At 41.8% G+C, this 23797-nt stretch overlaps 1 protein-coding gene across 4 annotated transcripts in view; it reads left to right on the top strand.

Annotated features, from left to right (window-relative positions):
* Positions 1-7511: 7511 nt before the first annotated feature.
* The window catches only part of EXOC6 (exocyst complex component 6), a gene marked incomplete at both ends in the record, with an annotated part of 202380 nt that continues 186094 nt past the window's right edge, over positions 7512-23797 (top strand). For 3 of the 4 annotated variants that reach the window (XM_079701107.1, XM_079701108.1, XM_079701109.1), the window contains one exon: positions 19551-19651. In XM_079701107.1, the coding sequence (XP_079557233.1) occupies positions 19551-19651 (101 nt within the window). Of the gene's footprint in view, positions 7625-19550; positions 19652-23797 lie in introns of those variants that run through there. The other variant, XM_079701106.1, reaches the window with a different exon arrangement.

Raw genomic sequence — 23797 nt, forward strand, 5'->3', positions numbered from 1 at the left:
AGATTTCCTAATGTTGAAATAATAATGCTAATATAACTAAAACAACTTTTAACTATTTTATTTTAGATAGCCTTTGTAAGACAAACTGTGATATCACGATTAAATATTTATTGGTTGCCTATTACTTACAAAGCACTGTACTGCTGTGTCAAGGTTATTTATTGAACAAATATTTATTGAACACCTCACTAGTGCCAGCCATCCTGTTAGTTGCTGTGGGTATAGTAACAGTAGCAGCAAACAACAACAAGGGAACACTCTTTGTTTACTTCTCCATCTCCACACCTTTCTCCAGCAAGCAACCCTTGTTTACCACCCTGGCCTCACTCAATTCCCTGGCCATGCCCTCTCTCTACATCAGAAGTCCATGTTCCCACCAACTGCTTTGCATATGAATGGGCTGTGAGTTCCCTCACCACCCTAGAATATCCAAATAGTACCCCTTCTTCAATTTTCAGTACCAATGTCCCTCCTACATGGCTATTTTTGTTCTCTCCTGAGCTTTCCCTTTATTTTTTTTAAAACCATCTTAACCATTTCTAAGTGTTCAGTTCAGTAGTGTTAAGTATATTCCCAATGTTGTGTATCAAGATCTCCAGAAATTTTTCATCTTGCAAAATTGAAATTCTATACCCACTAAACAACAACTCCCCGTTTCCCACTCCTCCCATCCCCTGGCAACCACCATTCTATTTTCTGTGGCTATGAATTTGACTATTTTAGACACCTCATATAAATGGAATCATACAGTATTTGTCTTTTTCTGACTGGCTTATTTCACTTAGGATAATGTCCTCCAGATTCACCCATGTTGGAGCATGTGACAGGGTATCCTTCCTTTTTAAGACTGAATAATATTCCATTGTATGTTTGTACTATATTCTTGTTTATCCATTCATCTTTCAGTGGACACTTAGGTTGCTCTTCCTGGCATTTTTATTCCTTCTTCTTTTCTAGTACTCATCTCTTGCCTTCATATATTATAATTATTCAGGTATTTATTTTTCACCTTTCTCATCTGTACGTTTTCTCATTTATTCATTCATCACCCATTCAACAAACACTATTGAGTGTCCCCTCTTTGCCAGGCACAGTTCTAGGCTCTGGAGATACCTCAGTGAACAAAACAGAAAAAAATTCCCTGTCTTGATTAATCTTACATTTTAAGAGGAGAGACAGGTAATAAAACAGGTGAAGTGTATTATATGTTCAAAGATGATAAATATTGAGAGATAAAAATAAAGCAGAGGGGGACTTCCTTGGTGGTCCAGTGGTTAAGACTCCTGCTTCCACTGCAGGGGGCGCGGTTTGGATCCCTGGTTGGGGAACTAAGATCCCACATACCATGGGGCGTGGTCAAAAAATAACAGCAACAATAAAAATAAATAAATAAATACATTGGAGGAAGTAGTGGGGATAGAGAGTTCTGGATCAAAGTTAAAATGTTGGATTTTGTTTCCAGTGAAGGCATCACTGAGGTGGTGACTTTTGAATAAAGGTCTGAAGGAAGTGACAGAGTGAGCCAAGTGAATATCAGAAGGAGAACACAGAATACAATTGAATTTTAGCCTTCTTTGCGCTGAACTCTGTACTGTTATTAGCACAGCCTAAAATTGCACTAGACTTTTAGCAGTTGGATTACATGATTGACTTATACGTTTATGAAGATAATAATAATCAGCCTCATAGGAAGTTGTATGGATTAAATGAATTAATATTTGTAAAAGGCTTAGAACAATGTCTGGCATATGTTAATTGCTATGTAGGTGTTTGTTAAAAAATATGTTTATTATTTCTGATTGAGATAAATTTCTTTGCTTAGATCTTTCTTTGCAAAGATGCTAGTCATGGTCGGGTGGAGTTAGAGGAAAAAAAGTCAGAATAGCACAGCGAAGGAACACTGGACTACAAGTCAGGAGGTTAACACTCTTTTCTGTGTTCTGTTACCAACACAAAAATCTTACACAATTGAAAAAAAAATCTCTTTGACCTTCAATTTTAGAGCTTGAAGATGATCCTTCCATTTAAAAATACTGTGGTTTTAGAGAAGTTGTGTGTGTATGTACATGCTTGAATGTGTGTGCACGTGTAACAAAGTGATTATTTGGATGAGAATGACAAGTGGGGTAGGAATGACAAGTACCTGATGTCTCTGAAGATTAAAACAGAAGACAGAGAGGAAGAAAGGAAGAGGTGGAGAGATGCTGAAAAAGATGGTTCTCTGTGCCAGCTACCAGAGACAAGTCTGGCCTAGGAGAGCTCAGTTGCTGGCCAGAGAAGATACCAGGTAGGGGAAGGTAGGACCAGAGAAACACAAGTCACCATGTGGGGGTTAGAAGCTCACACGTTGAGTTTTATGGGGGAGGAAGTGGAAAACTCCTGTGCACGTATATAATAGCTGGGCAATGTTCCTGTATTTTAAGTTACACTGTCAGATGTGTATGGTAAGGCAGCAAGTCAGAGGTGAAAGGCAGATTATATGTTATGACATATGAAGAGCTGCTGCTACCTGTGGCGTCATCCCTGACCCTAAAAGTTAGAATATCCACTTACCATACCAAATGAATTTATAAAAGTAATCTTCAAAAGCTAAAGGTCATTCTAGATAATTGCTCAGGAGTTCCCACATCCAGGCTGCTCCTGATTTTCTTGTGCTTTTGCTTATCTTACAGGCCCCTAACTCAGTGTTGACCTCTGGCCCCACTGGCTTTGTAATCCTCATTCTGCCTTTCTGAAATCTTGGACCTTGTCATTCCTTAATGTTTTAAAATTTTGTTAGCACTTTCAGTTGTGGCCCAATAGACCCTCAAGTCCTAGTTAGTCAGTACATCAACTTCCTAGATACTTATTGTATTTATTTAATACAATCATGTATTCTGCAAATGTCAGTTTTTCTTATTTCTTACCAACCTTTATATCTTTTATTTCTTTATCTTGCCTCATTGCATTGGCTAGGACTTCCAGGTCAATTTCAAATAGAGTTAAGGACTGTTTTTTCCCTGAACTGAGGAAGCCAACGTTTAACATATTGTCACCAAGTAAGATGTTAACGAGGTTTTTTTTGTTTTGTTTTGTTTGTTTGTTTGGATAGACTCCTTTTATTATACTAAGAAATTCTCTTTTATTCCTAGGTAACAGTTTTTTAAATTTCCTGGACCCATCAAGAGATATATAGGTGTGAGAATTACCTATAAAGGTGAGGAAACTACCTCTACAGGAAGGTATGCTGTAGGGGTGGAAGGGTGGAACCAAGCCTCTTAACAGAACTAAACACCAGGTGAGAATTGTCAGGCTAGTCCACCTCTTTTGGTATCTTTCTACCTTCTAACCACCCCTGCCTTGCCCCCAGGCTCCCAGTTGTTTCCTAGAGACTGCAGATTGCAGAAGGGGCACCTGTGCCAATGAAACCCATGAGCATAATGTTTCCCATTGGTGGTTCCAGTATAGAGTAAGGAGGCTGGGATTCCAGTTTTGGTGAGGGAGGAATGCAAAAAACCAACCAGGTTTTATTTGAATAATAAACTTACTTTTTCTAAAGGGTCAGTTTCTAGTTCTAGAGGGTTCCTAGCAGATTAATAGAACAAAGGCTTAGTTACAGAGCAGGAAAAAAATGCCTAGAAAGGGGCCCAGGACCAGGGCCATATCAACACCACACATAGCCTGATGATGTGTCCCAAAGATCTGCTTAGGGCAGGATTTCCCAATCTCAGCACTACTGGCATTTGGGGCTAGATAATTCTTTGTTGTGGAGGATTGTGCTGTGCATCGTGCATCATTTAGCAGCACCTCTGGCCTCTGCCCACTGGATGTCAGTAGCGCCCACCTCCAGCTGAGACAATCAAAAATGTCTCCAGGCATTGCCCTAGGGGTGGGAGGAGACAAGATCACCCATTGGGAACCACTGGCCTAGAGCTACTTAATCATCTCCTGTCAGTGGTCAGGCTTGATCCCAGAAAGTAGTACTATAAAAGAGTTTGAGCTGCAGCTGGGAGGCGAGGTTAAGGGTTGAGACTGGGAACATTCCAGTCTTACTCCCCATTCTCTTTTATGGGCATCTTGGAATATGGCTGTTTAAAATTTTTCCATTACCTCCTCTTCTTTTCCTTATTTGGTGAATTTGTTGTCAGCGCTATGGGAGAGGGGAGGTTGTTTTTCTGACTGTTACTTTTGGGAGGAGATCCTCTCCTGTTCATTCAATCTGTGCTGACTTCCGGCAGGAAATGGCACTCAAGGAAAGTTTTGAATAAAAGGAAGATGCTGGTTTAGTCAGTGGAAACAGGAAGTTGTAGCCTGTCTTACACGGCTTAGAAGAAAGTAAGAAGCAGAGAGAAAATTCACTTAACAGAAGTGGGAGGAGCAGAAGAGACGGGGTGGGAGTAGAGGAGGTATGGGGAGAGCTAAGGGGTGGAGGGAGGCAATCAAACCAACAGGATGGATGATTTTGAGTCTCCTGGTGGGGCTGGCTGTACAGGAAGAGGATAACAGCGCTGTGTAGTAGGAACAGGGTAGGGCAGTAACTATGAGTCAAAGCTATTGTGGTACATTAATTATACTACTTTATAGCATTATACTGTTCTAAAAATACTCTATTTAAATTAACACAGTTTTGGGCTTCCCTGGTGGCGCAGTGGTTGAGAGTCCGCCTGCCGATGCAGGGGACACGGGTTCGTGCCCCGGTCCGGGAGGATCCCACATGCCGCGGAGCGGCTGGGCCCGTGAGCCATGGCCGCTGAGCCTGCGCATCCAGAGCCTGTGCTCCGCAATGGGAGAGGCCACAACAGTGAGAGGCCCGCATACCGCAAAAAAAAAAAAAAAAAAAAAAAAAATAAATTAACACAGTTTTATCACTCTATGTATTAAAAGCATATGCCTACATTATAAAATCCCCTTGAATAAACAAAGAGAGAAAGAGAAAGCAAAGGTAACAAAATGTTAACAATTGATGAATCAGATGAAGGTTATGTGACTGTTCTTGTAATTATTCTGTAAGTATGAAATTTTTTTTTTTTTTTTTTTTTTGCGGTACGCGGGCCTCTCACTGTTGTGGCCTCTCCCGTTGCGGAGCACAGGCTCTGGATGCGCAGGCTCAGCGGCCATGGCTCATGGGCCCAGCCGCTCCGCGGCATGTGGGATCTTCCCAGACCAGGGCATGAACCCGTGTCCCCTGCATGGGATGCGGACTCTCAACCACTGCGCCACCAGGGAAGCCCAGTATGAAAATTTTAAAAATAAAAATTTGGGGTATGTAGGGAGAAAAATCAATTTTTAAACTATGTTATATTTAAGGCTCGGTGGGTCATCATAGATATATGTTCATGTGTATGTGGCATTACCTATGAAGTTGTTCTCTACTATATAATAAAGTGATGACCAATACTCTCTTATGACCAGACTGATTTCCCATCATGAATTTATGTATTCTCATAGTCTGATAAATTCAATCTGGAAATCTCATATTTTTGCATCATTTGGACCAACACTTGGGCATAAGGCAGAAGTAACTCTTAGCTTGTAGCTTTGCTGTCAATCATTCATTCATTCAATAAGCATTTCTTGAGAACCTACTGTTACACAGGGCAGTGTGTTGTGTTACAGGGAATACAAATACAAATCACATAGACATTCTGCTCTTAAATAATCTGATAATTTGGTATAAATTAAAAACCCTGCACATAAATGACTTTAATACAAGATAGAAAATTACTGTTTTGTGTCAGGTCTTGAAGAAGGGGAAATGGTGTTAGACGTATTCCTGATGCATTTTTCTATTCTGCCATGGAGGAAAACTAGGGCTAAGAGTTGAGCCTATTGGTGGAGTTGATGTGAAGAATGCTGCATTGGTTTGCTATTGCTGCGTATAACCCATGACTCAGTGGCTGCGAAGAACCATCATTCATTATTGCTCTGTGGGTATTTGGGGCATGGCTGATCTGGCTGGGGCTAGGGTGAGCAGCTCTGCATCAGAATGCTGCAGCTGGTTGGGAAAATAAGCTTCCCCCTGCAGTTTTGTGGATCAGTCGGGATGACTCTGCTTCATGCATCTCTCATCCTCCTTGGACCAGCAAGCTAGCCAGGGCATGTTTTTCTCAGGTGATGGCAGAAGTGCAAGAGTGCAAAGAGAAGTATGTGAGGCCTTACAAAGCCCAGGCTTGGAGCTCACGTACTGTCACTTCAGCTCATATATCATTGCCTAGCAGAACTCATGGGCTAAGCCCAAATTCCTGGGGCATGGAGGGACACTCAGTGAGGCACTGGCAAAGGTATGGATGCAGGGAAAAGTGAAAAGTGGATGCAATTTATGACATATGCCTCGTGGTTACATGAATAGTACATTTTGAGGAGAAAGAACTTCAACTTCTTTGTGGAGCATTATTAACAAATCTGATAAAAACTTAAAAAATGTAGATTCATATGGAAGAATGTCACTACTCATCCCTTTATTTTTTATTTTCTTTGGCTGCGAGGCATGTGGGATGCGGGATCTTAGTTCCCTGACCAGGGATCGATCCCATGCCCCCTGCAGTGGAAGCACGGAGTCCTAACCACTAGATCACCAGGGAAGTCCCTACTCATCCCTTAAATACCCACTTTCTTGTACTGGGCAAGAAAGCATGAGGTTAAACTCAGAATTGAGGAAGATCTAGTACAAATGGTAATGGGAAATATGTACCCATTTAATTTTTTAGGCCTGCTTGGGGCTGGCTGTCGGCCACATTTCTCCTTGATATTTTAGGCCTCTAGTTCTTGCACACTTCCTTCCTCTTAGTGGCAACCAGGCCCCTTAACGTCCTGGCACCTTCATGCTTTCGCCCTACCCATCAAAATCTATCCTGCAGAAAGGGTCTAGCAAACTCACTCACAGTTAGGCATAAATGATTGATAAGGATTAAAATTTACTCCCAGGAGCATTTGTATTTGAACAGGAGACAAAAAATGGAATGGCTCTATAATGGTGGAACTTGACACAGCAGTGAGTCGTGTGGAGAAGTGAAACAGATGGGGAATCAAGGTGCTTGCCCAGTGACCTCAAAATTATATCCTATAGGATTGTTATGTTTTTCTCTGATTGTTATATCTTTTAGGGTTGTGGGCAAGGGTATAGTTGCAGGAATAACTAGGAGCATAGCTTTAATGGTGTAATTAGCATAAATAACATTATAATATGTGCCCTAACAAGTCGATTGTACTTAATAACTTTTTATAGTATAATTCTTCTAATTCCTACCAAAGTTTGCAGTTACTGTCTTTGAGAAACAAGTAAATAAATACAGCAGGCATCAGGCAGGAACTTTCTGAACTGTGTCAAGGTTAATAATAAATTAAACGTTATAAGTAGAGACAGGACAGCAACAGCTGTGCAACATTCTTGGAAGCAAGGATTTTGATAGCATGAAGTCAGACAGTGAGCTCAGTTTTTGCTGCTACTCTGGGTGAACACAGAACCCTTGTCATAATTATAAGGAAAACTGCATTTCTCTTATAAATTACAACTGTTTTGCACTTAAAATCTGATGTCTGTGGCTGGAAAATCAGGAGCAATGTTGGTGGAAGACCCAGATCAAACCTATGAGAATGTCCTGGCTGAGATTCAGTCTTTTGAGCTGCCCATTGAAGCTACTTTAAGGTAGGGCTCCTTTATATTTTGTTGTTTCTTCTTTAGTGTTCATAAGGTAGTCTTATTCACTTCTTTTTATCCTTTTCTCTAAAACAGAATAAAAAATAATTTTTGAAAAATGGTTATAACTCTGTACATACCTAATTTCAAAATTTTATCCTCAGAGGAATGACAGTAAATAAATAATCCACTTTTTTTTGCATTGTATTTGTTTCATGATTCATCACCACAAGGTTAAAAAATAGAACTGACTTTCAAGTGATCAAAAAGGACCTCATGCCAACTCCAAATAGATTGAAACTCATTTATATTTGAGTGGATGTGAGTTGTAGGAAAAAACGTAGAATGCTTGCTTGTATTGTTGCTGCTCTTGGGTATGTGGTGACCTTTCGGATATGTATTTTTTATTTCTATATAAGATTTAAAAATAGCTTCTTTGGTAAGAGGGGGATTAATTTGCATAGTTCAAGGACAGGATTAAAATGAAAGACCATGTATCTCTGTGTTAAACAGGCAGTTTTAAAATTTTAATTCTTTTTGACTGTCTGCCTGTACCTGACACTTATCAGTGTGGGAACAGGATGGTAATCACTGAATGTGACAGTGATAGACAATAAATATTTGTTGACTAATATTTGTAGATTAAGTGAAAGGATTTTTTTTTTTTTTTTTTTTGCTCTTGTCTTTTCAGTCTCAGAAAGATCCAGGACAAAATGCTTTGAAATCCTACAGTTTAAATCTGAATAAATTTCTCCCAAATGTTTAAATTTGATTTTGCATTAAATAAATTCTGAATCTTTTCAAAGGGCCTAGGGTAGTGTTGGGGTATGGGAAGATACTGATATTTATTGGTTGATTCTTGGGCTATCAGTGTGTAGGTGCAGTTGAAAAATAATTACAACTCCATTATAACTGTTCCTTACACCTTCATTTTATCTGAGCATCATGAACATCCTTGAAGAAGGGCAGGTGATTTTTACCCTATTCAATAGGTAGAAGAAACTAAAGCTTTTCACTAATAGGAAACTTGGTAATTTTTTCCAAATGGAACATACTTTATACCATACTAGCATCTTCTCAAACTTGTGCATCTGCCTGGTGGCTAGGTCAGAAGTCTAAAGGGAAACATGAGAAGGGGATAAAGGGAGCCTGGATGTGTGTTAATTACTGTGGCCTCTGCTGCTACTGCTGCTTTAGAGCCCTTGGTCTTCACCCCTGACCCCCTCTACTTCTCTCCTGATCTCACAACCCTGGCCAACATCTATAAGTTTCATGCATCCTTGGAACTATCAGCTAGTCTTGCTCTGGTACTGTATCTGACTTCCTGCTTTGGGTATTGGATCTGTCCTACCCTCTGTTCTGAGGGCAAATATCCCAGTCTTGTACTTGGTCTTGCTAAAGAAAAGAATTGGTTTAGATCTGGCAGTCACAGCACTCTCCCAGCAGCACAAGAGTAGACACAGCACAAATATTTTCTCCAGGTGCTGCCTGTCATCACCACCAGTGGACCTGGAATGCCCACTGTTAGCTTTGTATTTAGGTTATTGAATGAGGAGTAAGAGCAGTCTTTTCCAAAGGCTACTGTTAAAACACCTCAATGTTATTTTGGAAGATAGACACAGAGCTCCTAACAAGCCTTTAATTGGGACAATATTCACCAAAATTAGTTTTCCTAAACTGATGCTGTAATCATCGATTAAATGAAGACTTCTTAGGCTAGCATTCGACGCCTTTCTACACATCCCTGTGCATGTCACTGATATTCCAATGTCACCTATTCTGGCTCACTGCTCTTATGGAACATAATCAGCTCATGTGGCCAAATATGAGGGTTGGAAAATAAAGACAGGACTTCCATTTTGGCCAAACTGGAGTGTTTACTATTTGATAATATGCCCTGAGATTTTCTTCCTTCTCGTGCTCATGGTTCCTTTCCTTTATTATCCTTCACTCTTATTTCTGCCTGCCAAAATCCAGCCCATCTTGCAAGGCACAGCTCAAATGTTCTGATTTATCAACCACAGGTGAGCATTTCGTCCTTTGAAGCCCCAAAGAATCCAGAGCGTTTATTCTGACTCACTTGGATGTGTGTGTGTGTGTGTGTGTGTGTGTGTGTGTGTGTATTTTATACTATAACCATTCTCAGGCTAAAGACTCCTGAGGGCACAACCTGTGTCTTACTTATATCTTAGCATCCTCTGCAGAAGCTTCTACCATGCCTGGCACACAGTAGCTAGATAAATATTTGTTGAACTAATTTGTGTGAGCTTCTGAGCTAATGATGACCTTGCGAGGCAAAAGAAAGAAGGTAGTCCAGAGAGAAAGTCATCATTTCAGGGAAGAAGAGAAGGCTAAAGTATTTGAATAGTTACAAGTTCTAAAGGCAGAGAGGGTGGAAAAGAAGTTTGGCTGGAGGGAGATTGGCCCAAGGGCTGGAATGGACAGTGAGGGGAGGGTTAGGACATTGAGAGGATGGGGCTGGGAATACAGCAGAGAAACATTCTCAGGGAAAGCCCTGCACCTGGGAATTGAGGTAGAGAAAATATCCAAGCATTCTCCTAGTTGTTCTTCCCTGTCACAGAAGAAAGGTATTACTTCTACAGACGTTTTCTGTTGTAAAATCCTAAACTGTTAGCTTCCTCTCCCAGCCCACCTTGTTTCTGAGGTGCCCTGCTCAAGGTCAGTGTTCAGATCAGGGTCAGGTGGGGTTTGTTTCTCTAGCAAGGTGAGCTCAGAGAGCTCAGGAACTCAAAGCCCAGAGATGATTTCTGCTAGTGTCAGTTAAGGGTGGCTCAACAGCCCTTCTTTAATAGGGTATGCAAGGCTTCCTGGCACACTTAGCCCCACCATCATCTGAGAGAATGGGTCTCCTCCACCTAGGAGTCGTGAGGGGGTTGCTGGAACCGGGACTCGTGTTGTCTGGTACTGTCGATGGCCATAGTCTCATTCACCTGCCCGGGCTGCCTTCTACCTACCTCCTGACTTCATACAAGGCTGCTCCCATCCTGCCTCCTGCCTGACTCTCCCAGTGGGCCCCTTGAGTCAACTCCTTTGGTCTTCTTTCTGTTTTGCTGGAAAAGTGGACAAGAATCAGATGATTCTGAGATCCTGTGTTTGTTTTCATCTATATGTGAAATGGGACCACTGCCCAAAGTATTAAGTTTAAAGGAGAGATAGTTTTAGGGGAGAGTTGAGACATTATGTTTTTTCCATGGTTTATTTGTGTTGCCAATGAAATACCCGATAAAGACATCTCAGGCAGCTCTAACAATTGAATTGGGGAATAAATTTCCAGGGTGGCAAATTGGAATTTGATGTTAACCATGCAGACAGTGACTGAATTTCAAAGAAAAGGGAGAAATGTAAAGAAAGGCCTACTGCTAGTGCCTGTGTTGTCCTAGCATGGCTTTGCTTTGGGCATTCAAAATCACCTGGCTGGCAGATGCTTGGTAGGCTAAAACTCATGAGCAGGTGGGGTCTGGAATTAGTTTTGCTACCCTAATCCTTTTGCCCTGGGCATCACTGTTTTTATCATGTTACCACCATATGGTAATTTCCACTAGATTTTCTTATTCTTATTAGGTTTTCTGATTTTTACTCCAGCTCCTCCAGTTGGCCCAGATATGCCCAACTCCTTGCCAGCTGCTGCCTCTAGGGGGCGTGCCTCTCCCTGGTAGTCTTACCGGCTGTCTGGAGCCATGCTTAAAGAAACTACAGGGACTTCCCTGGAGGTCCAGGGGTTAAGCCTCCATGCTTCCACTGCAGGGGGCACGGGTTTTGATCCCTGGTCAGGGAACTATGGTCCCACATGCCCCATGGTGCAGCCAAAAAAAAAAAGAAAAGAAAAGAAAAGGAACTACAACACTAGTACCTTATTCAGCCTTACTCAGCATTACCAACTTCCTTGAACAAGGATAGTTAATAGCTTTCACCTAGTAGCATATCAATTCCAGTGCATTGGTAGTGGTTTTCTGAATCCTCATGTTGAGAGTGGTTCTGATAAAATAGCAATGGTAGCTATGGTCTTAGGATAACACAGTAGAGCAGCATCCTTCCATTGATCATATCCACACTAGAACTTCCTGCCGCCAGGCCTCACTCATTAGACCTGGTCCCTCATGGATACCCTCTCATACCTGGATATAGCCTGGGCTTATTACGCCTCTTAGGCTCCTGCAGGTGTGTTGTTAGCCTCTTAGAACAGGTCTTGAAATCATAACATGTCTGAACCAATTTGAATTCAGAAATTACAGTGTGTCTTATGGCTAGAGCTGAGACTGAGATAAAGAGATTGAAGGGCAGTGCAGTGTTAGTGGGAGGAAGAAAAGGAGGACATATCCAAAGAAAGCCCTGCCGAGGGCTGGGAAAAATAGGAGGAAAAGGGAATTGTACATGATGACGTACCAGAAGAAATTTTTGTAATTGTTTTATGATAACATAATTGTTTTACACTTGTACTCACAGACTCTCTCGGGCTCTTTTCCAAAAGCTGACCATGAAGTTTTAACAGTTTAAGAGCAAACAGGATATTATTATTTCTTTGACTTTAATGTTTTTAAGAATGAAGATAACATACTTTTAGGAAAGAACAGAAAACATTAAAATAACAACAACTAAAAACAACCGCCTGAACTGTAAACACAGTAAAATCTTAGAATGACATACTAAAAAATATAACTAGTTAAATTCAGCCGTAGACATTCTAGGATGCTCTTGCTGTTTTTATCTTCAGAAGTGTAAGATTTCTATTAAATCTTATTTCATTAAGTATGTTAAGATCAAAGCTCTAGCATTTATTAGTTATTTGATTTTGGCCGTAGTTTCTGAAACTATAAAATGGGAATTATAATAAAACCTATCTCAAATGTATTTGAAGTGCTTAGCACAATGCTGGCCTAGCACATTGTAAATGTTCAATATTTTAGCTATTATTATTATTATTATGTCTAATTTACATCCGGGATATATATTCCAGCATGGTATAATATACACTTTAGAGTGTTGAAGTAAACAAGCACTCACAACACCTTGAAATTCTGAGCAGGGGGAAAATATTGAGTAATGTAAATTTTATTTTGGTTGCCTAATATTCAGGGGAGAGAGGTATCCCTTTTCAAAATCCTATTTACTGATTCTTATATTTGATGCTAATGTAATATCATGACCTCATTTAATCTCTAATGGGAGTGGTGTAGTGTGCAGCATGCTGTGGATATAAAATGGAATCCAGAGAAACTGTTCAGGAATAATTGTGGGCCTAATTATGACTGAGGCCTGCCACGTCTGTAGCACCTCAGGAAAGCCTGGGGTCCCTGATGACAGTGGGCTGTGTAGTTGCCACATTTGCACTGAACACTTAAATAATACGATTAGCTGCTTGATCTTCAGTGGAACACTAGAGAGAAGTTAAAAAAAACATTTTTTTTTTACATTGGAAACTAAGTATTCCAAGCAAGGAGACAGTTCTGTTTATTTAGTGGTTAAATGAATGGGCTCTGGAGCCAGAAGGACATGTGTTCAAATTTTGCCTCTATACTACTTACTAATAGAACTATTGAAAGGTTTATATGAATTAGGCATTATGTGTATTTAATGTAGCGGCTCATACATAGCAAATGCTCAGTCATTCATTAAGTAAATATTTATGGAACATCTCCAATGTGGCAGGCAGTGGTGGAGGATGGGCAATGGTCTTGTTGATGTAGCAAGATCAAGAGACCTGGAAACTCCCTGCTCACAGGGAGCTGGCCTTTTAGTGAAGAGAGCTAAAAATAAATTAAAAAGCGGTAATAAGTGCTATGAAGAATAACAAATCAGGGTGAAGGATAGGGAGGTCCAGGGATCCTATTTTACAAAAGGGAGGTCCAGGGAGTAAACGTCAGCTATTATTATCTTGATTAACATTTCATTACATTACATTAGTTACATATCTAAATCCTTTTTTGCTGAGAGAAGAAAAAAAAATAGGACAATAGGACGAGTGAGAAGAGAGGGAGAGAAGGTGAAAGGCAATAAAGAAAAGCTAAGTGGGGAAAGAGTGAGGAATAAAAGGCCAACAATGAGGAGGAAAGAAAGAGGAAAGAGCAGAGAAAATGGTGTTATAAGCTGGCGCTGGCGTGCCGTGGGGAGAGGAAGGAGAGAATGGAATTCAGAGAAAATACTGTTGCTCTTTAATTGCTCAGTGGACTTTAAAATGTTTAGCTTTGGGATGAGCAATGTAATGGTGCTTTCAGGACATCGTTCTGAGGGCAGGACTAGTGATACAATTTACAGGACCAATGCAAAATGAAAATGCAGGCCTCCTTGTTCAAAAAATTATTAAGAATTACAAGATGGTGATGGCAGGGCATTAAGCCAAGAGCAGCTTCTTAGGCCCCGCATGGATGAGCCAGCTCTGAGAGCTTAGCGCAGAACCTGGCACACAGCAGGCGTTCAATAAAAGCAGTTGTTGAATGAAGAGAACCTGGGGCTAATTACTTTTGAACTTCTTTGAGGACTGGCCCATATTTCAGAAAAACTGATTTTATTTGGCTTCAATTTCAGATTTCCTTCTATTGTTCTCCCCTGTGGGATATGGAACAGATTCCTGGACACAGTTTTGCCGCAGGAATCCTCCCAGGCCTGGCTGGGCTTTGTTCACATTCTCTTGCACTTACAGACTATGGCCACCTGGGGTCACTGCACCAACAAGGTAGAAGCTGGAGGAAAGCAGCTGACAAGACAGCCCCAAAGAGTGGCTAAAAGGCACAGGGAAGGGTTAGTTGATAAGAGCCAATATCTAAAGACTGCCTGTACTCTACATTTTGATAAAGTTCTGCAATTATATAACAAAGGCTCTTAAACTCTTTAAGAAACATCTGAATGATATTAGCAAAGGCTTGAGAGGATAAAGATCAGGAAGTCTGCTATAGGGTTCCTAGGAGTGAGAAAGGGAATCTTTCTGTAGAGCTGTACCCTATCTCATGAAACATGCTTTTACAACATTAAGCTTAACATGAGAAGTATTTGCATGTGTATTATTTATTTAACAAATAGTAACTGGGCTGGTAGTAAACTATACAGACATTGTCCCATGCCTGGAAATGGAGACAGACTCGCTGATTGTTCGGCACCATGATGTGTGTGCCTCCAAGGACAATGAAGAGACCCTTGACTTAAAGCAAGATCCGGAGGGCTCACTAAAGTGGATCCAGAGCCAAGGATCTAACCCAAAGACAGGGCCCTGGTTCCCCAGCCACAACAGGAACAACTTTCAGGCAGTTTCCTCCCATGGAGCATTCAGAAAAAAAAAAAATGAGGTTCAGGTTCAGAGAACTCTGATACAGAATTAGGCTATTTTGTTAATGGTTAGAAAAAAAGAACAATATTGTGTCTGGTTTTTATTTTTATTTTACCAAAGAGGAAGCTAAATTCTGGGCTTCCTGATTTAATAACAAATGCTGGATAATCCTCGTCTCCAATGCTCATGCAACATTATACATATATTATCTCCTTTAATCTCCTTTAACCACTTGGTGAGCTAGGGACTATTATTGCTCCCAACTCACACTTGAAGAAACTGAGGCTTAGACAAGTTAAGTCACTCTACCAAGGCCCCACATCTAGTAAGAGATGAATTGGAATTTGAACCCAAGCATTTAAATGCCAGACCTGGGCAGCTGCATTCTACAGCCTCCTTCTGACGGAGGGGCTTTCCCAAGATTGTTTATTAGTCTGTAGACAAGAGGCTCAAAGTATAAGTTGTTAATGATTAAGATTTTATCTACAGGTTAAACCCTTACTTTGCTGGTTAGTTTCCTGCCAGACACAGAGCACATCTCTTGCTCTGCCAGTCTCCTGCTCTGTCAGTCTTCCTGATATATCTTTTCCCTCCCCGGAGTCCTGATGAGAGATTTTGGGTGGATCTCTGGAAGTCAATATCCACTGCCCCCAAAATAACTCGACATGCATGTGCAGTCCTCCAGTGTGCCCTACTGCCCCCAACCTATTCAGACCAGACTAAGTCATTTATTCCTTGGGTAAAACAACATCGGAACAGTCTTCTTATCTGATTTTTTTTTATTAACAGGAAAAACAGGAACAGCTTACTAGCTCCATCTTCTCCAACTCACTAGCTGTGTGGCTTTGGACAAGTGACCTAATCTCTCTAAGTCTCAGTTTCTTCAAATTAAATTGGAGATAGCAAAAGTACCCCAGAGGGTGAAATTAGACTTTAGTAAAATTAGTATTAATTACCAAAAAAAAGTTATGAATTAAATTAGTAAAGATTAAATTAGATAATATAAAGGGCTTAGCAAATAGTGCTCAGTAAATAGCTATTATGGTTTTTATTTTGGCGTATAGCTGAAATTCTTCATTTTGGAGCCTTTTAGAAATGTAGCACTTTAGGCCTTTTTTCACATAAATGTGTTTGTTATAGCTACGTCCATAATTAAAATTTACATAGTTAGCTATTTAGGACATTTAGCTTTAAATTCTTAGCAAAAAACTTCAGGTACTAACGGAACTGTCAGAAGTCACAGAGGGAACCAGCAAGAGCTGTTTCAGAAGGAGAAGTGGTATATGGACTTCCTTCCATCTTGACTTGAGGGGAAGATACTGCCACCTAACGTTGAGGTAATCTCTGTGGGCAGGTGTTGAAACAGGCCAGGAGTGAGGAGTATGTAAGCAGGGCTGGCTTCCCAGGGCAGGGGCATTTGGAGCTGGGTTTAGATAGATGGCATCAGGGTTGGAGAAGAGAAGGGGAAAAGGTCTGGGTAATGAACACTCTAAAAAGGAATGCCCCACGAGTATGGGGCATTGCCAAATAAGAAGCTGGCTTGTGCCATATGTCTCCTCACCTTGCTTTACTCTTCAGAACAGTGAATTCTGGCCCTGCTCATTGTCTGAGCTAAGATAGCCTGCCATTTCCTGCAGAGAGAACTGGCTTTCTGTTCTCTTTGTAGGACAGTAAAAATTTGTTCTCTGATCTTATGTTTTGGTTTCAGGTTCAATTTTCAAAAGGCTTATTTTCCCCTCTCAAGAGCTGAACCTGCATTTCAGATGTGCTAACACCAGGTGGTGGTGCCTCAGCAATTGAGGACACAGTCTGCTAAGAAAAAAATTCAGTTTTTTACTACTCAGTAAAAAACAGTGGTATGAAGGGCCAAAACACTAGGGTCTAGGTATTTGGCTCCATCCAAGGAAAAAATTTTAAATAACCAGAGGAATGGATGAAGTTTATATCCTGTGACAAAAGTCCATAAATATCATTTCTTGCATTGAAGCTCCTGATAAAAGTGAACATCAGGGAGTTTGAGGTAACGGTTTGTGCTGCAGATTTCTATTAAGGCAACTGAATACACAATATTATAAGATGTTATATTTAATGTCAACATATAAAGAGCAAGTTTGAAGAAACTAACTTTTTACAATTTGATATTGTTTTAATTCCTAATTGTTACCAATAATGGATTAATTAAACTCCTACCTACTCAGACCTGTTTGGAATGCTCCTTTCTAACTCATCCTGAACTCTTTCCAGTGGCTTCAGAACTTCAGCAAGACCCTCCAACTTTCTCTCAGCCATGTGCAGGAGTCTATGAGGAACTATAAGAAATTGTAAAATTAAAAAAAAAATGTCATCTCTGAACTTAAGGACCTTAACATGGTGTGAAAGTGCTGGTGGACTTGGGAAGAGATTTCTTTTTTTTTTTTTTCTGTATATTTTCACAACTTGAGGAAGTGAGACTACCCAGAGAAGATCTGGATTCTCTTGTAGCATCAAGACAGTGGAAACAGGCTTGTGATAGGGTTTCTTGGTAGAATAAGTATTTGGATGTAGCAGAGCTTCCTTAGTTTTCCAAGCCAGTGTGCACTGAGGTCAGCCGTGTTTCGGTTCCCTGGGGCTCAACTGTACAGAACAAACAAAATTCAAATTATAAAAAGGAACTAATCAAAACAAGTGCAAACTCTTATAACAGTTGTTGGTGGAATGGATATATGTGCTACATTGAATCTAGAGTCAGTGGAGAAGGTTGTGATTCGTTAGGGAAATCTTTATGAAGGAGATAAATCTGAGTTGAAGTTTCCAAGGAGGGCAGAAATTTCACATTAATAGGAAGGAGGACATTTATATATGTTAGTAATGTTTATTGGGCCCTTACTAAGTGTGGCAGGCAGAATAATGGTTCCCCCACAATGTCCATGTCCTAATCCCTGGAATCTGCAAATATATTACCTCACATGACAAAAGGGATATTGCAGATGTGATTAATGTTAAGCCTTTGAGATAGAAGATTATCCAGAATTACGGGGTTGTGTCAAACCTAATGCCATCGGTCCTTAAAAGCAGAGACTCTTTTCTGGCCTAGGTCAGAGTCAGAGGGAGATGTGACTACAGAAGAATGGTCAGAGAGATGCAATATTGCTGGCTTGAAAGACTGAGGAAGGGGGCCATGAGCCAAGGAATGTGGAAGGCCTCTAGAAACTGAAATAGGTAAGGAAATGAATTCTCCCCTAGAGCCTCTGGAAAGAGCACAGTTGTGCTGACGCCTTGATTTTAGCCCAGTGAGACCCGTATTAGACATCTAGCCTACAGAACTATAACATAATACATTTGAGTTGTTTTAAGCTAAGTTTGTGATAATTTGTTCCAGCAATAATAGAAAGCTAACACACCATGGGACAGCAAAATGAGGTAGACAGTACTATTATGGTCATTTACAGATGGGGAAACTGAATTATAAAGGGACTAGGTTCTTGCACAATGTCACCCAGCTGTGGAGTGAAGGACCAGGGAGTTAAATTGAAGACACCAGTCTTCAGAGCTCATGCTCTTAATTATTATGCAATATCATCTCCCAGGATTTTTGTGGGAGGAGGATGGAAGTAGTAAAAGCTTCTAGAAAAAGCTCACTGAAGGAGTGAGTTACACAGCTGTATAGTAAAGAGCTTGGCTGACTCAAAGGGACATTCAGAGCCCTGGATTAATGGAGACCAGAAAATATTTGTCCTTCAGGGCTAGGTATGTACTCTCTTCTTGACTAACCTTCTCAGTCGCTGCTTTGACCATGACAAACTGGTTTACTCAGCGTCCCACAAACACTTCACTAAACAGAACTCTTCTACACTAGTACCTTTGCCCAAGCCACCTGCCTTTCTTTCCCATCTCGCTGATGCCCACTGCTCTCAAGAGCTTCCACGCCTTATCCCAGCCACAGCAACTTGGGGGCACTTGGGTTCAAGGACTTTGGCATGAAATCACACATTGCACTTTTATCTTTGCCATAAGGTGTCATAGTTTGATGTCATTTACTTTTTCTGGCGCTTATAATTTATTTCCAAGTTGACTGGCCTCTGTGGACTTCCCGCGGGCAGGGACAGGAATCCACTCAGAGCAGTCGCCAGCTGGAACCTTCCTGGCTCATTCCTAAAATAAATCGTACTCCCACACACCATTTTGCTTTTCTTGAGTACACGTTTTCCTTTCTCTGACTCTCCACCACCCAGAGTAGTACATCAGGCCTCCCTGTTAAACGTTCCCATAGCTTTTATTACAGATTGTCGACCTCCCTCATTACTGAAGTATCCCCAGCGCGTGGCAGAGGGTCGGGCACACAGAATACAGGGATCTGTGTTAAAGCCCAGCCAGTTAATAGACAGCAACTAGGGACAAGTGCCGAGCGAGAGCTGGAGGTGACGCGTCTCCACGCCCCACCGCCCCCGGCAGTACCTTGGCCTCCCGCAGGTGTGGAGACCCGACACCTGGTCGCGGGCCCACGTGCTGCCTCCCACGCCACCCGCGCGCCCCTGCGCTGCCCGCCCCACCCCGCCCGCCCCGCCCCTTTCCCAGCCCCGCCCCTTTCCCCCGCCCCCTCGCGCTCGCGCCACAGGCCGCTCGCCCCCGCGGTTCTCGCGGCGCCGCGCCTCGCTGGCTCCTCAGCTTCCAGCCAAGATGGCGGAGAGCGGCGAAGGTCTGGGCACCGTTCCGGAGCACGAGCGGATCTTGCAGGAGATCCAGAGCACCGACACCGCCTGCGTGGGGCCCACCCTCCGGTAAAGCTCTCATCCTCCCGGGGTCTCGGGCTGCCCCCTCCGGCCGCTCGTCGGGAGCCGGGCGGGTCGTCCGCCGCCGGTGGCGCGCGGAGCGGCCAGACAGGTGGTGCGCGAGGGGGCGGGTGGGGGCGCTTCAGGGCGGCTGGCCGGGACCTGAGCCGGGACCGGGGCGGGGCGGCACGGGAGGCTACACCTGTCGGCGCGGCCCGCCTCAGCCGCGGGAGCTGTCACCGCGCAGCTGGAGGGTGTGGCTGCCAAGGCGCCTCTGACCCCGGGAGCCGCGGCGCCGCCCCGCCTTCGCAGTCCAGTCCCGGCCCTGGCCTGGGGTCTCGAGGACGCGCCTGGGGCTTTCTGGCTCTCGGATCGTGCAGGGGCCGAGGGCGGCTTGGCTGCGGGCGTGGCGGAGGCCAAGGTTAAGTGCCGACAGCCGGCGTGACAGAGGTACCGACGCTCGCGCAGGTGGAAACCTTGGCGAGCTGGGCTGCCGAGGGCGTGGGAGAATTGAAATTGAGCGGGAGACGCCGGCACCATTATCGCCCCTCCCGCGCGGCCAGAGTGGGCGAGGAGGGAGCGTGGGCTGGAGGGGAGGAGCTGACGCTCGGGAACGCGCTGATGTGACCGTGCGCTCGCTCGGCAAGTCTGGGGAGCTTTTACTTATTTACGAACGTTACATTAATTTTGCATGCATCTCCCAGTTTATTTTAAAAAGAATCTCCACCCTTTAAAAATAGTACAAAAACAATGAATATTCCAGACTGAATACCTGCTGCCCTAATAGAATATTAGCCGGGTACTATAGTGATCCATTAGAGTGTTAGGCACTTTCTTCAAGGATGAGTGCCTTTTAAACACAAGGTTTCATTTTTCGCTGTGATGATAATGAAATTATTATTCACTTAGGGAACTTGGGACACATTGGGCTTTAATCATTATTATTTCTTCAGGATACATTCCTAGAAATGGAGCGCTGGATATTTTGTGGACTGAGGATGTAGTATAAAAGTGAAGCCAGTTCAAGTTATGACGTAAATCCACCTTGCTCTGATAATCCGGAGACCTGGGTTCTTGGTTTACCCTAGTCGAACCACTGATGAAGTGTGCGGTCATGGGCAAAAATCATTTAACTTCTCTGGACCTTGATTCTTTATTTGTAGACAGGGGAGGGGTAGGTGTTTAGATGCCCAGAAAGCCCAGGACCTTAGGGATCATACTTTGTATGACTTCAGTCCTTTTAATTCATTGAGACTTGTTTTATGGCCTCACATGTGGTCTATCCTGGAGAATGTTCCATGTGCAATTGAGAAGAATATGAATCCTGATGTTGGGTGGAAGATTCTATAGATGTCTGTTAGATCTCATTAGATAATAGTTGTTCAAAGTATTTTACTTCCTTTTTGATATAATGCTTAGTTCTATCCATTATTGGGTATTGGATAGTTTTTGCTTCATGTGTTTTGGGCTCTGTTGTTAGGTGTATAAATGTGTATACTTGTTACATATTCTTGATTGAATGACTCTTTTTCTATCCTTTTACTTTCAACCCATTTTTATCCTTGAATCTAAAGTGTGATGGATCTTGTTTTTTATCCAGTTTGATAATCTCTGACTTTTGACTGGATTGTTTAATCCATTCATATTGAATGTTAATATTTATATAGTTGGATTTATAGCTGTCATTTTACTTTTTGTTTTCTGTATGTCTTATTTCTTTTTGCTCCTCTGTCCCCCCCGCCTTTTTTTTTTTTTTTTTACTGTTTTTTGTTAAGTGAATATTTTCTAGTGCAACATTTTAATTACTTTAGTGATTTTTTCCCAGTATTTAAAAGAAATTTATTTCTTAGTGGTTGCTCTCAGAATCAGCTTTCAGATTAATTCTAAATTAATTCCAGTGAAGTACCGAAATGTTACTTCTATATAACTGTTTCCTCTTTCCCTTTTTTGTGCTATTATTGTAATATCTTACATCTATATATGTTACAAACACAACAATATGGTGTTACATTTGTTGCTGTATATAACTTCTTATTTTTCAAAGAAGCTGAGAGAAAGAGAGCAAGTATATTTATAGAGTTTGTTACATTAGCCTTATTTACCATTTCTAATTCTCTTTATTTGTTGCTGAGTTTTTAGTTGTGTCATTTTCTTATTCCATTACAGCTTTGTTCCCACATACTTAATTTGTGCTGTTATTTTCAAATATGTTTCTATATGTTGTCAATACAGTTATGTACATATTGTCCTATGCAATTGCTTTTCAAATTAGTTAAGAGAGGAAAGATGCATTTATACTGTCTTTTAGAATTACATAGTTACCTTTGCTGGTGTTCTTGTGTGTGTGTGTGCATGTGTTCATATTGCCATCTGGGTTCACTCTTTTAATTATGAAGAACTTCTCTTAGTATTTCTTGTAAGGCTGGTCTGCTGGTAACTAATTCCCTCAGTCTTTGTTTATCTGCAAGTGTCTTTATTTCGCCTTCATTATTTGAAAGATAGTTTTGTTGGTTATAAGATTCTTAGCTGACAGTTTTTTCTTTTAACACTTGAATATATTATCCCACTGCCTTTTGGCCTCCATTTCTTCTGTTGATAAGTCAACTGTTAATCTCAGTGGGGTTCCCTTATATGTGTTTTTTTCCCCCTTGTTTTCAAGATTTTCCCTTTGTCTTTTATTATTTTTACTGTGATGTGTCTGGGTATGGAGTTCTTTGTGTTTATCCTTCTTGTAGTTTGTCGATCATCTTAGATGTTTAGTTTAATGTTTTTCATCAAATTTGGGAAATTTCAGCCATTATTTCTTCAGATATTCTTTCTGCTCCATTTTCTTCCTTACTTTGATACTCCCATCATGTGTATGTTGGTGTGCTTAATGCTGTTCACATTTCTCTGAAGCTCTGCATTTTCTTCATTCTTTTGTCTCTCTGTTTGGATTACATATTCTGTATTAGTCTATGTTTAAGTAGTCTTTCTTCTGCTAATTTATGTCTACTGTTGAGATCTTCTAATGAGTGTTTCTTTTCTGTTGTTGACTTTTCACTCCAGGATTTTAACTTGGTTCTTTTTTATGATTTCTCTTTCTTTGTCAATAGTCTCTTATTTCATTAGACATTGTCATCTTACCTTCTTTCACTTCTTTAAGCATGTTTTGTTTTTAGTACTATGAACCTAGTACTTTGAAGTCTTTGTTAACTCCACCATCTAAGCCCTCTCACAGGGCCTGTTTCTTTTCCTGTGTGTGGGTCATAGTCTCCTATTTCTTTGCCTATCTCATAATTCGTTGTCGTGGTTGAAAACTAAAATGTTTAGACAGTATATTGTATCAACTCTTTTTTTTTTTTTGCGGTACGCAGGCCTCTCACTGCTGTGGCCTCTCCCGTTGTGGAGCACAGGCTCCGGACGCGCAGGCTCAGCAGCCATGGCTCACGGGCCCAGCTGCTCCGCGGCATGTGGGATCTTCCCAGACTGGGTCACGAACCCGTATCCCCTGCATCGGCAGGCGGACTCTCAACCACTGCGCCACCAGGGAAGCCGTGTATCAACTCTTCATATTGATTCCCACCCCCACCCCCCCAACCACCTTCTGGGGCTTGTTTTTTTCTTTCCCTAATATTTATTTAATTAATTTATTTATTTTGGCTGTGCCAGGTCTTAGCTGTGGCATGCAGGGTCTTTGTTGCGGCATGCAGACTTCTTAGTTGCAGCATGCATGTGGGATCTAGTTCCCTGACCAGGGATTGAACCTGGGCCCCCTGTATTGGGAGCACCGAGTCTCACCCACTGGACCACCTGGGAAGTCCCTGGAGCTTGTTTTTGTTTGTGTTTGTTTGTTTAGTGGCTCGGCTGGACTATTTCAGTCAAGTGTATTTCCCTCACAGTGTGAAGCCTCTGCTGCAGCTCCTCAGAGGGCACAGTCTTGGCATGTACACAGTCACTCTGGAATGATAATGGTTTTAGCAGAATTCTCCTTATGTCTTTCCCTGATCTCTCTGTTAAGCTGTCTGCTTATCTTTTTTTTTTTTTAAAATCTTTTGGCCAGGCCCCATGGCATGTGGGATCTTAGTTCCCTGACCAGGGATCGAACCCATGTCCTCTGCATTGACAGTATGGAGTCTTAACCACTGGACCACCAGGGAAGTCCCTGCCTGCTTA

The sequence above is a fragment of the Hyperoodon ampullatus genome (assembly GCF_949752795.1).
Source record: "Hyperoodon ampullatus genome assembly, chromosome: 1".
Classification (NCBI taxonomy): domain Eukaryota; kingdom Metazoa; phylum Chordata; class Mammalia; order Artiodactyla; family Ziphiidae; genus Hyperoodon; species Hyperoodon ampullatus.